Source organism: Pseudorca crassidens, chromosome 7, assembly GCF_039906515.1.
Source record: "Pseudorca crassidens isolate mPseCra1 chromosome 7, mPseCra1.hap1, whole genome shotgun sequence".
Classification (NCBI taxonomy): Eukaryota; Metazoa; Chordata; class Mammalia; order Artiodactyla; family Delphinidae; genus Pseudorca; species Pseudorca crassidens.
The window spans coordinates 79,494,643-79,509,191 of NC_090302.1; the positions used below are offsets into that span (position 1 = coordinate 79,494,643).

The following is a 14,549-nucleotide window of genomic DNA, read 5'->3' on the forward strand; positions in this document are numbered from 1 at the left end:
TGGAAGCCATGAAAATTCAGGGAGGGTATATTTAGGAAAATGTGAGAAGAGAGGAAGAGAGGTGGGTAAACCACATGAATACAGAAGAAACCTCTTTCTGTTGTTAGCATAGATTTAAAAAAAATCTACTCTTGTGTGTCTTTAGATATCCTAAATAAACAGTTCTGAGGGTGTGTTGTCTGTACTTTAGACCACACAGAGCAGTGATTCTCAACTAATCACCTGAAGCCTCTTTCAAACTATCCAAACTCTCCAGGAAACTGATTACACACAATCTCCACCCCACCCCCCAACTTTATTCTCCCCATCCCATTACTGAGGGGAATTCTGCTGCCCAGGGTTACGCCTGTCCTCTGCTCTTTCCCACTGATGCGTGGAAATCCTGTGGTTGGTGGTAGGGCCCATTCATATGCATGTCTCTTTCTCTATCATAAGACTACCTAAGAAGATTCAACTCCGACAGCATAAGCAGCTAAATCTTAGATTTATATACTCCAAAGGCTGGAAAAACACCGGAAAACGTGACTCTTATTTTATCTGATCGTTGGCATTTAGCTAAAATCAGTCGACTATTCCAAACATCTCTACAAATCTGGCTGTACCAAACAGGCATCATGACTGTCAGCTGGGGTATAGTCCCAGGCGATCCTCTAGCAAGAGCAGTGATTTAGCATTGTACTGTCCATATGCTGTACTCGGGCTCCCTCACAAAACCCATTTGCAAGACTGCTGCCTGGGCTTGGAAATGGTCTGGGTTACAGGTAGCAAAGCTCACTGACCCCAGTGGGGATTCTGCCTGTGAGGTAAGCTCATTGGTCACTTACTTAGCTATAACCAACTAGGTTCACAGTGCACCTGAGCATGGGTGTGAGCAAACTGTGCATTAGATTTTAGGGCTTCCTTCAGGTAAAGGGGAATCTTACAGACAGCAAGTCTCAAGATCAGGTAGAGGCCACAGGCAGTCCTTGCCTCTCCAGGACTACAGAGTGGAGTCTCATCCACAGGAACAGTGCAGTGAAGTCCCCTCGGAGATGAGAACATTTGGTCTCCAGAGGCCATCTTAGTGACCCTCAGTTTGCCCTTTCTGGCAGACAGGGAGTTTACAAAAGAAGACATTCAGATTCTAACAGAGGGATGGAAAGGTATTCACCTTCACTAGCAATTAGAGAAATGCCCAAGGTTAGCTTTTTAATCTCTCAGTTTGGCAAAAGGTAAAGACAAATTATCTTCATTTACTCACTGCTTCAGAGAAGGGTCATAAAATTGGTACAGCCTTTCCCTGGCAACCTGGTGATGTGCAACCCAATGGAGATATCCGATCCTTTCACCCAGCTGTCCTACTTCTAGGAACTGAGAGCTACGAGTTTATTTTAAGGAAATGGATTAAGGAGCTATTCGAAGAAATGTATACAAAAGTTGCAAGCGGTATTTGAATGTTAGTACTTGGAAACAACCTATGTATTTTAATAATAAGAGATTTAAATAAATTATATATCTGAATGATAGATTTTTATGGTGTAGTTAAAAGTGATATAAAATATCACATGATGGCTCTATAAAGATGTTTGTGGTCTACTGCTGAGTGGGAAAAAAAGCAAGTTACAAAACAATGTGAGGTCTAATCATTTTTTAAAAATCCAAGTACATTTAAGTCATGTTAAATGAAACTCCAAACCATGGTATTAGAGATGACTTTCATTTTCTTCTTTTTGTTCACTTGCATTTTCTTTTTTTTTGTGAGTTGTGTTTCTTTTTTTAATTAGGTTCTACTTCTATACATTAGTGCAATCTGATCATACAGTATTTGTCTTTTTCTGACTCATTTCACTTCGCATAATGTCTTCAAAGTCCATGTTGTCACAAATGGTAGGATTACCTCATTTTTTATAGCTGATTAATAGTGTTTCCACAATGAGCATCTATTTTTAAAATTTTCTTTTAGGGACCTCCCTGGTGGTCCAGTGGCTAAGACTCCATGCTCCCAATGCAAGGGGCCCGGGTTTGATCCCTAGTCAGAGAACTAGATCCCACATGCATGCTGCAACTAAGAGTTCACATGCCACAACTAAAGATCACACATGCTGCAACTAAAGATCACACATGCTGCAACTAAAGATCACACATGCCACAACGGAGATCCCAGGTGCCCCAACTAAGACCCAGCGCAGCCTAAATAAATACATAAAAATTTTGTTTTTAAAATTTTCTTTTAATGTATTTTTCTGATCTTTTTTCTAAGTTTATTTTTAAATTGAAGTGTAGTTGATTTATAACATTATATAAGTTTCAGGTGTACAATATAGTGATTCACAATTTCTAAAGATTATACTCCATTTATAGTTATTATAAAATATTGGCTATATTCCCTGTGCTGTACAATATATCCTTGTAGCTTGTTTATTTTATACATAGTAGTTTATACCTCGAAGACCCCTACCCCTGTCTTGCCCTCCTCCCTTCCCTCTCCCCAATGGTAACCACTAATTTATACTCTATATCTGTGAGTCTTTTTTTATACTCACTAATTTGTTTTATTTTTTAGATTCCACATAGGTTATAACTGGTCTCATTTTTTAATTGAGTTGTTTGTTTTTTTGGTATTGAATTGTATGAACTGTTTATATATTTTGGATATGAACTAACCCCTTATTGGTCATATCATTTGCAAATATTTTCTTCCATTCTATAGGTTGTCATTTTGTTTTGTCCATGTTTTCCTTTGCTGTGCAAAAGCTTTTAAGATTAATAAGGTCCCATTTGTTTATGTTTGCTTTTGTTCCCTTTGCTTTAGGAGACAGGTCCAAAAAAATATTGCTATGACTTATGTCAAAGAGTGTTCCATCTACGTTTTCTTCTAGGAGTTTTATGGTTTCTGGTCTTACATTTAGGTCTTTAATCCATTTTGAGTTTATTTTTGTATATGGTGTTAGAAAATGTTCTAATGTCATTCTTTTACATGTAGCTGTTTTCCCAGCACCACTTTTTGAAGAGACTGTCTTTTCTCCATTGCATATTCTTGCCTCCTTTGTTGTAGATTAATTGACCATAAGTATGTGAGTTTACTACTGGGCTCTATAGTCTGTCCCATTGATCTAAGTGTCTGTTCTGTGCTGTTTCTGTTTTGTTATATTCATTCGTTTTATTCTTTAGATTCCACAGGTAAGTGATAACCTTTCTCTGATTTATTTCACCAAGCATAATACCCACCAAGTCCAATTGTTACAAATGGCAAAATTTCATTCTTTCTTGTGGCTGAGTAATATTCCATTGTATATATGTACCACATCTTCTTTATCCATTCATCTGTTGATGGACACTTAGGTTGCTTCCATATCTTGGCTACTGTAAAGAATGCTGCTTTGAACATCGGGATGCATGTATCTCTTCAGATAAGTGTTTTCGTTTTCTTCGGGTATATGCACAGCAGTGGAATTGCTGGATCATGTGGTAGTTCTGTTTATAGTTTTCTGAGAACCTCCATACTCTTTTCCACAGTCGTTGCATCAATTGACATTCCCACCAATAGCGTAGGAGGGTTCCGTTTTCTCCACATCCTCGCCAACATTTTTTTTTGTGGTCTTCTTCATGGTAGCCATTCTGACAGGTGTGAGACTGTGGTTTTCATTTGCAAAACCACTGACATTGTGGTTTGCATTTCTCTGATGATTAGCAATGTTGAACATCTTTTCGTGTGCCTGTTGGCAATCTATATATCTTAACTTTACTCTGTATCTTTCTTTTTTGTGTTCATTTGCATATGAATGGTATGTGGGTCTGATATTTACATCAGCAGAATTGATTTGTCATTCCTCTGCCTCTCTTGGAATAAACTAGTCATCAAGAGCAGTTAAAAACTTAACCACAGGTTGTTTTCCCAAAGTTTAGCTGTCAGTCAGTTCTCTGGAATTTTGAACCACGGAAAGTTCAGTGAATGATTATAGAACTAACTCACAAAAGTGCCAGAAGACTGTGATACGCCTAAGTAGTACTTTTTTCAACTCTACTTACGAAGGATTTTAAGGTGTTTTTGTTTGTTTGTTTGTTTTCTCTGCCAGAAATTTGCTTTTTTACTGGAGGGAAAATCAGTTATATTTCTCCTGGTGTTACCACTTATAATCCTGTGACCCCAGGCCATCAACTTCCTTTTAGGGCCTCCATTTTCTCATCAGGGGAATGTTGGTCCCCTGATGTAGTCCTAGGTAAAGTTCTTTAAGGTAGGCTCACCATTCTCTGATTTACCTCATTACCTCCTTAGCATCTAAGATCAAAGTGTCCCTAGCCTGTGGTGACGGATCAATGCCAAGCCACACATGTACAAGTGAAGGTGCCTCTCCAAGTAAGTCACATGCCACTGTCCTAAATTGAGGCCAAAGGTCAGTTGGCAGCAACACTGTCTGTGGCTGGAGAGGATCCCCAGTACTGAACTCCCTCAACCTTTTTTACTGGGAGAGTAGTTCATGTGTTAAGTGTCTCAGATCTGCCTGCCTGTGCCTACTATTTAGTATTTTTAGTAATTTACTTTAAAAATCTGGTGTCCAGCACTCCCTTCCCCACCCCTACTCTTCAATGCACAAAATGTATCTGTAAGGATCATGCCAAGTCACCCAGCTGGTATTTCAGGATGGGTTAGCTTTGAGAGACACCGTTTTACTACCAAATAATTATCTTTTCTTTCCGAATGTGAACAGATGTAGTGAAGGGTTTCAGAGATGGTGCAAGTGTCTCTTCTTGGATTCCTTTTCTTTGAGAACTGTCCATGGGTCCCACTTGATTCAGAGGCCAGGCAGGTATCAGCAGTCCTAGCCTTCTCAACACAAGTGTTCAGGAAGGGCAAGTTCTGAGTGAGCTGTAAACTCGCTGCTTAAAAGATATCATTTGCCCTTCTTTCCTTTTTTTCTCTATTTTTTTCCTTTGCCTCCATGCAGTACCACCTTATTCTGTGGAACACAAGAGGCAGCAACCCGAACATATTTCCATGCATACTAATTCTTCCCTCTTCCAAAAGAGAAAAAAACCTAGGATGACACTCCACCCTCTCCCCCCAGATCCTCTCTGTTTGCTCATTCCTCTCTTTTATTAGTATTGAATGGGGATTAGACAAAACAGAAAAAAAGGCAGGAACAATGCAGATAAGAAAGGAATTGAAACAGTGGGGTCTGTGCTTTCTGTGGTTGTGGAAGTAGACAGGATTCCCTGGCCAGTTGGTGGCGTTTCTAGCAAAATCACAGATCTTGGGATAATTTGGGGTAATATTCAAGGTTTGGGGATGGGCTAGGATTCTGGCCAGGGTAAGGCAGACCTAGGTACATTCACAATGCCTAGATTCTACTTTGTATCTGGACTGTTCCCAAACCAAAGATCTTTCCCCTCACACCCTGCTTGGCATGTGGTTGTTTGGGCTCCCTCTTGGGACTACTAAAGCACTAGGAACTCCTATAAGGTCATTTGAAACAAGAGTGATAGAATGAGTGAAACTGTGGAGTGGCTCTGATTTCCAGAACCCAACAGGCTTATAAGGGGGTGGTGGTGGGGGGGGGAGGTCCATTTCCCAACTTCCAAGCAAAACCAGTTTGGGGTTGCAAAAACATAGCTCCTGTTGCTTCCCACTGACCTGTGGCTCAGAGTGGCAAGGGACATGTGACAATCAATGCCTGGCTCAGGCCACTGTGCTGGGTGACCCCTAGAAAGCAGGAAAGGCAACTCTAGTATTCAGAACTGCCTCTTGGAGGATTTCTCAGGCCCATGCGTCTCCTGGCTTTTTTCAGCTCTGGGGGCTGGTTGGTGACCTCCAGCCAGCGCCATCTTCAAACCAGGAGTTGCCACACCTGGAGAGGCAGCCCCAAGGGGCTGGTGGAAAAAGCCAGAGTTCAAAACCTAGCTCTGCCTCTTACTGGATGTATGCCCTGAGGCGAGTTTTTCCATCTCTCTCTCTGAGCTGCAGTTTTCTCAGCTGTAAAATGGGAGTAATGATAGGCTGGAATTTACAGAGATGTTGCCAGAGTTATAGAAGATGGTATGAAGCACTTGGCACGCGCTGATACGTAGTAATTAGTCACTGGCTCTTCTCTCTCCTAACTTCTGCAAGTAAAATTTCCTTCATTTATATAGTGAAACTACACAATTATCTAGTCTCTAAGGAAAAAAGGAGGCAGATGGAGAGTGCTTTATACGACACATTTTCTACAAGAGCCATACTGGTCACTATATCCATCCTGAAATACCAGCTGGCTTTGTAGGGTGGTAGGAACAGCAGGAATCGTGTAAGGCTTCCAGAGTTCTGCCAGGGCATTTATAAGTTACGGGGAAGCAAACTGACACGTTGTGTCCTGTGTCCTCACTGCATCATGGCAAATATGGGTACAATTTGGCAACTGGTTTAACCATAGAATTTTGGCAAACTGAGCCCCTTTAGGGATGATTCAGTGACTTAAGGCTTTTGAAAGATATGAACAGCCCACCGTGCCCAGTTCAGCGAGGGGTTCCTACCACTTCCGGAGTTTCCTGCCTGAGTTTTCTCTCTGTAGTTACCTCCCATTCCTCCAAAACATCTGCCAGGCTAAGTTAGAACACAGGTCAGGTAGTGCCCCTCAGGCATGTTTGGTTTGGCCATTGTGCTGCAGGCCCACTCAGTAGTTTAGAAAAATCTAGTTACTGACATTTATAAATCAAGAATGTTCGTGTAGAAATCCAGATTGCCAGCCTCGCTTGAAAACTTGGCTCTGTCCACACTGGGCTGGCATATTCCAGCATGCAGCCCGCGGCTGGAGCCAAGTGGCTGCCGCTCCCTTAGCCGGGCAAACGTTGCCCAGGCTGCCAAGCCCCTGTGCTGCCTGCTTCACTTGTTCAGGCCCCCTTCCTGAACCGTGTGGTATTTTGGTTGCGATTCACTCCCCCTCTCAAACATATACTTTCCATGGTATACCTCCCTGCTTTCTGAATCAAGTGTACCTTCTTCACCTGGTCCTCCACGGTGTCCAGCAATGATTCTCAAACTGGACACGTGCTAGAGACACCTGGGAGATTGTCGAATTCCTGGCGCCTCCCCCAGTCCCTTCTGATTCAGTAGCTCAGCGGTGGGACTCGGGAGCCTATTTTTAACAAGAAAGAGCCCCAGGTAATTCTACTGCAGATGATCTAGGGCACGCCCCAGCATCCCGTGCTAGGCTTTCTTTAGTTTCAGTTCCGGAATTCCTAGAGAAGTCAGTTAGCCTTCCCTCTCCCCCACCAAATGGCAGCTCCTGCAAAAACCTCGTGGGACTACGGGAAAGAGGCGATTCCCAGTAAAAAGGTGCTCGGCAGACCACTGCACTCTTCCTTCTCATTCTCTCACGCCTGTTGCCGGTGCCCGGCTCATCCTATTGTCTCCGCACTCGTAACTCCAGGAAGGCAGGGGTTGCTTCTCACTCAGCTGCCTCTCCCCAGAACTGCCTGGCACTGGACTTTAGACACAGTGGGTGTGCTCATCATCTATCTCTTTTAAGTTTTTAACTAGTTTTCAAACAGTTATATTTGTACAGTTAAAAATGCAAATAATACCAAAGGATATACAATGAAGCTGAGTCTTTCTCCCAATCCTGACTTCGAGGCCGCTGTCCCTCTTAAAGGAACCAGTCTCTTTTGTGTCTCAATGAAGACATGGGCCTGTCTATGGAGACAAGGCCCACTTGTCACTTTTTATCCCCACAAACAGTTGTTTTCTGTACAAATGGTCCTCGACTCACAATGGTTTGACTTACAATTTTTTGACCACTTTGGTGCAAAAGCGATAGGCATTCAGTAGAAACACACTTTGAATTTTGAATTTTGATCTTTTCCCGGGCTGGTGATATGCGGTACAATACTCTCTTGTGACGAGTCCCAGTCAGCCACACGATCAGGAGGATGAACAACCGACACCCTTACAACCATTCTGTACCCAGACAACTACCCTGTTTTTCATTTTCAGTACAGTATTCAATAAATTACATGAGATATTCAGCACTTCGTTATAAAATAGGCTCTTTGTTAGATGATCTTGCCCAAATGTAAGCTAACGTAAGTGTTCTGAGAATATTTGAGGTAGGCTAGGCTAAGCTGTGATGTTCAGTAGCTTAGTATATTAAATGCATTTCAACTTACGATATTTTCAGTTTACAACGGGTTTATCAGGGTGTTACCCAATCATAAGTTGAGTAAGATATTGTACTTTGTTTTCATTTTATAGTAATACGTTGATCATTCCATATCAGTCATCCCCAAAATAGGTTTTATGAATATTTATTCATAAAAACCTTGGATTAGATAGGGGAATGCTACTATAATTATCTTAAAATTAAGACTATTGGAGAATGGATCGATTAAAAGACTTTTGCCCAAGGGGTAGGACTAGAAAGCAAGTCTTCCGACTTCCACCCCGGAGTGTTTTGCTCTAAGTTATATAGTTATTTGAAATCGCTGTTTATCTGTGTGGTGGAGGCCAGGAACAGTGTCCTTTCTTGTTCACCACTTATAATTTATAAAAAGATAAGGAGAGGGCTTCCCTGGTGGCGCAGTGGTTGAGAGTCCACCTGCCGATGCCGGGGACACGGGTTCGTGCCCCGGTCCGGGAAGATCCCACATGCCGCGGAGCAGCTGGGCCCGTGAGCCATGGCCGCTGAGCCTGCGCGTCCGGAGCCTGTGCTCCGCAACAGGAGAGGCCACAACAGTGAGAGGCCCGTGTACCGCAAAAAAAAAAAAGATAAGGAGAAATTCTGCCCAGAGCTGGGGTAGAGGGTCCTCTCCAAACATATCTGGGGAGTTTGGGCATTTATGCCACCACAGTGTACCTTAAAGATTACCTGATGTGAACTCACTCTTGCTACCAACTCAAAAGTGAGTTGGGAAGACTTCCAACTAACAGGTTTATTTAAAACGCTGCAGAGACAGTTACAACAGAAAACAGCTGCTTTCAAGTCCACTCTTCCAGAGTTCGAGTTTTACACGGTTGCACAATGTCACCTGCTCCGGACCTCTTAACCTCCTATCAAGCAAAACATGAGTCCAGTTCAGAGGTCTGTCCACATATTCGAGATTCACCATGCAACACATCCTTCATTTCCCTTCCTCCTCATGACTTATCAGTGCAAGAATTTTGGAAAGTTGTATACAGATAAGGCAAAAGAAGTTTGGAATTGTATGCACCCTTGAGAGGTGAATCCTAGCTTTCACAAATAGCTTCACAGAGCCCACTTTCTTTGCTAAGGATATCATTTTTTATTCATTTATGTCCCACCTTTCCGCTACTCTGAGAAGATAAGTGATTTCTTGAAATGAATGTATCATAATCATTAAAGAGGGCAAACACTCATTGAATAAATAAGGTCCAGCTTTGAGAGTAGAAATTAAATGTTCTCTGTCCTTTTCAGGGACACGTGGCCATCAGGAATAATGAGCAACCCATTTGCACACCTCGCTGAGCCTTTGGATCCTGCACAACCAGGAAAGAAATTCTTCAATTTGAATAAATTGGAGGATTCAAGATATGGTAGGTACATGGCTCTATGATGTAAGTGCTCTGATAGTAATTAGAATATCATTTGCATAATAAGTAAGCTACTTAATAAATTAGGCTTTAGGAGAGTTGGAAGAGGGAGTAGCAGAGATGGCTGAATGGTCTTGGGTTAACCACACAAATACACACCTTTCTTACATTGCTCGTTTTCAAGTAGATAATAATGATTATATATATGTAACATTTACATAACATTTAGTATAGAGAGTGTTTGTACATATATATTGTTTAATCTGAATAACAACCCTATCATGTTATGTTTAAAAACATAAGAAGCCCTGAGGAAGCTGAGGCCCAGAGGGAATAAATGATATGATTAAATAACAACTATGTAGGTAGCAGAAGAGGATGAAAACACAAGCCTTTTTTATTCCAACTCCTATGCTTCTCTACCTTTGTAGTCTTGCCTTTTCTGGATAATACTGGTAAATAATTGTCATGTATCCGGATGGACCATTTCTTTTATAAACAAAATAACTTTTCTTAATGAATTACCATTGTTTTATTCTAGAAAACAGAGTTACCAATGACCACACTACATGGTGTTTAGGGGTTTATTTCCTTTGAAAGATGTATCTGACTATTCTTTAGTCTTATTATAATAATTGTAAAAGGGTTATCTTCTCATTTCTTAAACACTAGGTTTCATAAGAAATACTACTGTATGTGTGTGTACTTGCTAACAGTAATACAGTAAATTATCTAGACTCGTGTCTCTCATGATGACTTAAGGGAAATTCTGTTACTGGATTCCAAGGCTAGGCAACCATTTATTATGAAAGATTTAAGTGTAATATTTTCTTTTTGCCTAGGCTATTGGTATTTTCTAGTACTGAATGTCTCCTAAATCCATTCAATAGTCTTATATTTTAAACTGTTGGAATCAGTTTAAATTTACTCTCTTTCCCTGCTGGAAGAATACTGTGATGCCTTGTATCAAGTCTGTATGGAGTTTGGCTTTAGAGAGCTCTTATAATAAGATGTCTCATGGGTTTGGTTTTGTTATACTTTCTCCTTTACTCCTAGGACAACTACCATTTTCTATCAGAGTTCTCCTGGAGGCAGCCATTCGGAACTGTGATCAATTTTTGGTGAAGAAAAATGATGTTGAAAATATCCTAAATTGGAATGTCATGCAGCATAAGAACATAGAAGTGCCGTTTAAGCCTGCCCGCGTCATCCTGCAGGACTTCACGTGAGCCTCATGTCACTTCACTCTGTTTTTCTCTGCATCCCTTGTCAGCCTTTAAAGAAAGCTTCTTAAAAGCAAAAATAAAAAACACAGTGACTGTATAATTTTTCACTCAACATTCAGAGACGGTTGAAAGCAAAAGAGGGCAGTCATCCCAGACGGGAAGAGATAATCTCAGGCAAATCAGGATGCATACTCACTCCACCTTTTCCAGTGGCAAAGATCTTTGTCCTTGGTCTTCAAGATCCTAGTCCTAAGTGTACTAGCAAAAGTTGAAAGAAACAGTATGGAGTGGAGCTATCTCGGAATCTTTTCGCCCCTATGTCCTATCACCCAAGGAGCCAGGTTTCAAACAGCTGTCCTTGGAACGTTGATATGTGTCACATGAGGGGAGATACGTAGTTCACAAGGCGTGATGTGTTGCTGTTAAGCCTCTGTTCACATCCTGCTATTCCCAGGAATTGCTCCCTATCACGGCTTCATTTTGAGACATTACCGTTTCATTTTGAAATGATGTTATTTTATTCCTTCTGGAGAGCAAATTTCATTTTTTTTAGAGGAAAGATCACCCAAATTTTATTCTCTAATAAAAAGGAAGCATTCACTTAGTATAAATTTGATTCACAGCCTACTTTTCTGAATTATATCCATTCCTTTAAATTTGGTCTGAAGTTGAAGGGTGTGATCTTGTACAGGTCTTTGTCAGCCCACCATATGAAAAGGGAACAGTGATGGCAGAAAAAGTTCCAGAGTTTTTAATTGCCAGCTTTCCCACAGCTTCTCTGTTTAGACCATGTTGGCTGTGACCTTCAATGCAGGGATAAAATTGCATATAGAGATACCACTCAGTCGCGGCACTTATTACTGATGTGATTTCTGCTGAAGGGAATGTGTTTAGACACTTTCACTTTTCTAACACATCCATTGTTAGCACCACTGATGAAACAGCCGATGAAACAGCCCCATTGCCAATATTATCAGCAGAGGCAAAAGCTGAAAAATCCCATGGCACTTGTTTAACCGATTTGTTTTCTGCTTAATCTCCCTTTTCTTAGGGGTGTGCCAGCTGTGGTTGACTTTGCTGCCATGCGTGATGCTGTGAAAAAGTTAGGAGGAAATCCAGAGAAAATAAACCCTGTCTGTCCTGCTGACCTTGTCATTGATCATTCCATCCAGGTTGATTTCAACAGAAGGTGAGAGACTAGGATGAATAGTTGGGTTTTCTGCTTTGTGCAAAATCTCAGAGTGTAAGTCTTTTTTGTGTGTAAAAGGGAACCCTCCTGCACTGTTGGTGGGAATGTAAATTGATACAACCACTATAGAAAACAGTATAGAGTTTCCTTAAAAAAACTAAAAATAGAACTATCATATGACCCAGCAATCCCACTACTGGGCATATACCCTGAGAAAACCATATTTCAAAAAGACTCATGTACCACAATGTTCATTGCAGCACTATTTACAATAGCCAGGACATGGAACCAACCTAAATGTCCATTGACAGATGAATGGATAAAGAAGATGTGGCACATATATACAATGGAATATTACTCAGCCATAAAAAGAAACAAAATTGAGTTATTTGTAGTGAGGTGGATGCACCTAGAGTCTGTCATACAGAGTGAAGTAAGTCAGAAAGAGAAAAACAAATACTGTATGCTAACACATATATATGGAATCTAAAAAAAAAAAAAAAAGGTACTGATGAACCTAGTTGCAGGGCAGGAATAAAGAGGTAAACATAGAAAATGGACTTGAGGACACGGGGTGGGAGGGTGAAGCTGGGGCAAAGTGAGAGTAGCATCCACATATATACGCTACCAAATGTGAAATAGTTGGCTGGTGGGAAGCAGCAGCATAGCACAGGGAGATCTGCTTGGTGCTTTGCGATGACCTACAGGGGTGGGATAGGGAGGATGGGAGGGAGGCTCAAGAGGGAGGGGATATGGGGACACATGTATGCATATGGCTGATTCGCTTTGTTGTACAACAGAAACTAACACAGTATTGTGAAGCAATTATACTCCAATAAAGATCTATTAAAAAATTTAAAAAATTAAAAAAAGAAGAAAAATCTTTAAAAAGTATATTCTGGAAAACTCAGACTTAATAAATATTTTCCCCTGAAGTTTTTTTTTTTTTCCCCCAGGGTGGGGGCAGGGGGGATTAAGTCTTTTTTTTTTTTTTCTATTTACTTCTTGGGTGAGAACAGCCTGTGTTTAAGCTTGAAGTCTGGGTGAAAAACACATACAAATTCTGCCATGAGAGCTTGTCAATACAAGTATGTGTTTGACTTTAAAAGAGTTTGGCTTTTTTTTTTTTTTCCCAACCACTGGAGTCTTATTCCTTTTTGATTCCAAGTAACTATTTCATATCTGGCCATCTCTGCCTCTCCACGTGGGTGTCCATAAACTCTATCCTTTTCCTTTTTTCCTTCTATTGTTCAGGATATCCACTTCTCTCTTCCTGCTAAAATCGTACCAACAACCTACCAATCCTACCAATAAAATCTCAGTAGCAGAAGACAATAAGAATTTATTTCTTACACATCTACAAGTTGGGTGGGAGCTCAGCTGATCTCAGCTGAATGCAGTTGGGCAGCTGTGCCTCACCCAGCCTTGCTGGGTTGACTGCTTACACTGCACTGCACATCGGTAGGGCAGCTGGGACAGCTCCATTCTATGTGTGCTTCTTTGGGAGCCCAGGCTAAAGGAGAAAGCAGCTATGTGGTGATCACAGAGGCTCAAGAAGGCAAGCGGGACCCTGCAGCATCTCTTGAGGCTTAGATGAGGACTGACATAGGATCACTTCTATTCACAATCACATTAATCAAAGCAAGTTGCACAATTTAGCCCAAAGTCAGGGGTGAAGGAGTACACTCCAGTAACTGCAAGATTACACACGAGGATCTGGATACAAGGAGGGCAACCAGGTACTAGTAGAAGGCTGATATCTTAACCTAGAAGTATAACTAAATAAAATTATTTCCAACTTTAGATAGAACTTTAGTTAGAAAGAAATAACTGTTCTGCATACAATGCTGGGAAAATTAATTATTTGGTAGAGAGAACAGTTCATATAATTTAAAGCATTAATATTTTAAAAATTAAATCATCAAAGATTTTGAAGAAAATTTAATTATATAGTGTCAAATGTCTTGATAAGAAAAACCTTTCTAAATTTAGAAGCAATGAATGAAACAAAGGGGAAAAAAAATCTATAGATTTAATGACTTCAAAGTTACCAGGAGATAACTTGAAAAATATTTTCAATAAAGAGTTAATATCCCTAATATATAAAGAGTATGTATAACCTATTAAAAAATAGTAAAACCCAGCAAATAAATGGGCAAAGGAAAGTGGACATTTCACAATAAAAGGAAATACAAATGGTAAACAGTTTATAAAGCCTTTTCAACTTTACAAGCAATAAAAAGGTAAATTAAATCCTTGAGATACCATTTTCTCTTATCAACATAGTTTAGAAAATAAATGTTATTAATTATAAATGTGTCATGAGGGAGACACTTTTATACACTGCTGATAGCACTACAAATTAGAAATGATGAAAGCAATGTGCCATGTCCTTTGTCCTGGAATTTCCACTTCTAAACATACACTTCATAGATATCTGAAATTCAGCAAAAGCTTAATGACTAAATAGTGCTTATTAAAGTATTATTTATAATAGTGAAAACTTAAAAGCATTCTAGGTTTCCAACAAAGGAGAGTGATTTATTAAATTATGGTACATCCTTAAAGTAAATTATTAAGTAACCTTTACGGTTATATTTTAATCCTTAATAATATTTGGAACATGCTCATGTCT

At 40.3% G+C, this 14,549-nt stretch overlaps 1 protein-coding gene across 1 annotated transcript in view; it reads left to right on the forward strand.

Moving 5' to 3' along the window:
• ACO1 (aconitase 1) overlaps positions 1 to 14,549 on the forward strand; it is a 59,016-nt gene that overhangs the window by 11,208 nt on the left and 33,259 nt on the right. The window contains exons 2-4 of the mRNA XM_067744565.1: positions 9,384 to 9,502; positions 10,556 to 10,724; positions 11,777 to 11,914. Coding sequence (XP_067600666.1) covers positions 9,406 to 9,502; positions 10,556 to 10,724; positions 11,777 to 11,914 — 404 coding nt within the window. The 5' untranslated portion in view covers positions 9,384 to 9,405. The remainder of the gene's footprint in view (positions 1 to 9,383; positions 9,503 to 10,555; positions 10,725 to 11,776; positions 11,915 to 14,549) is intronic.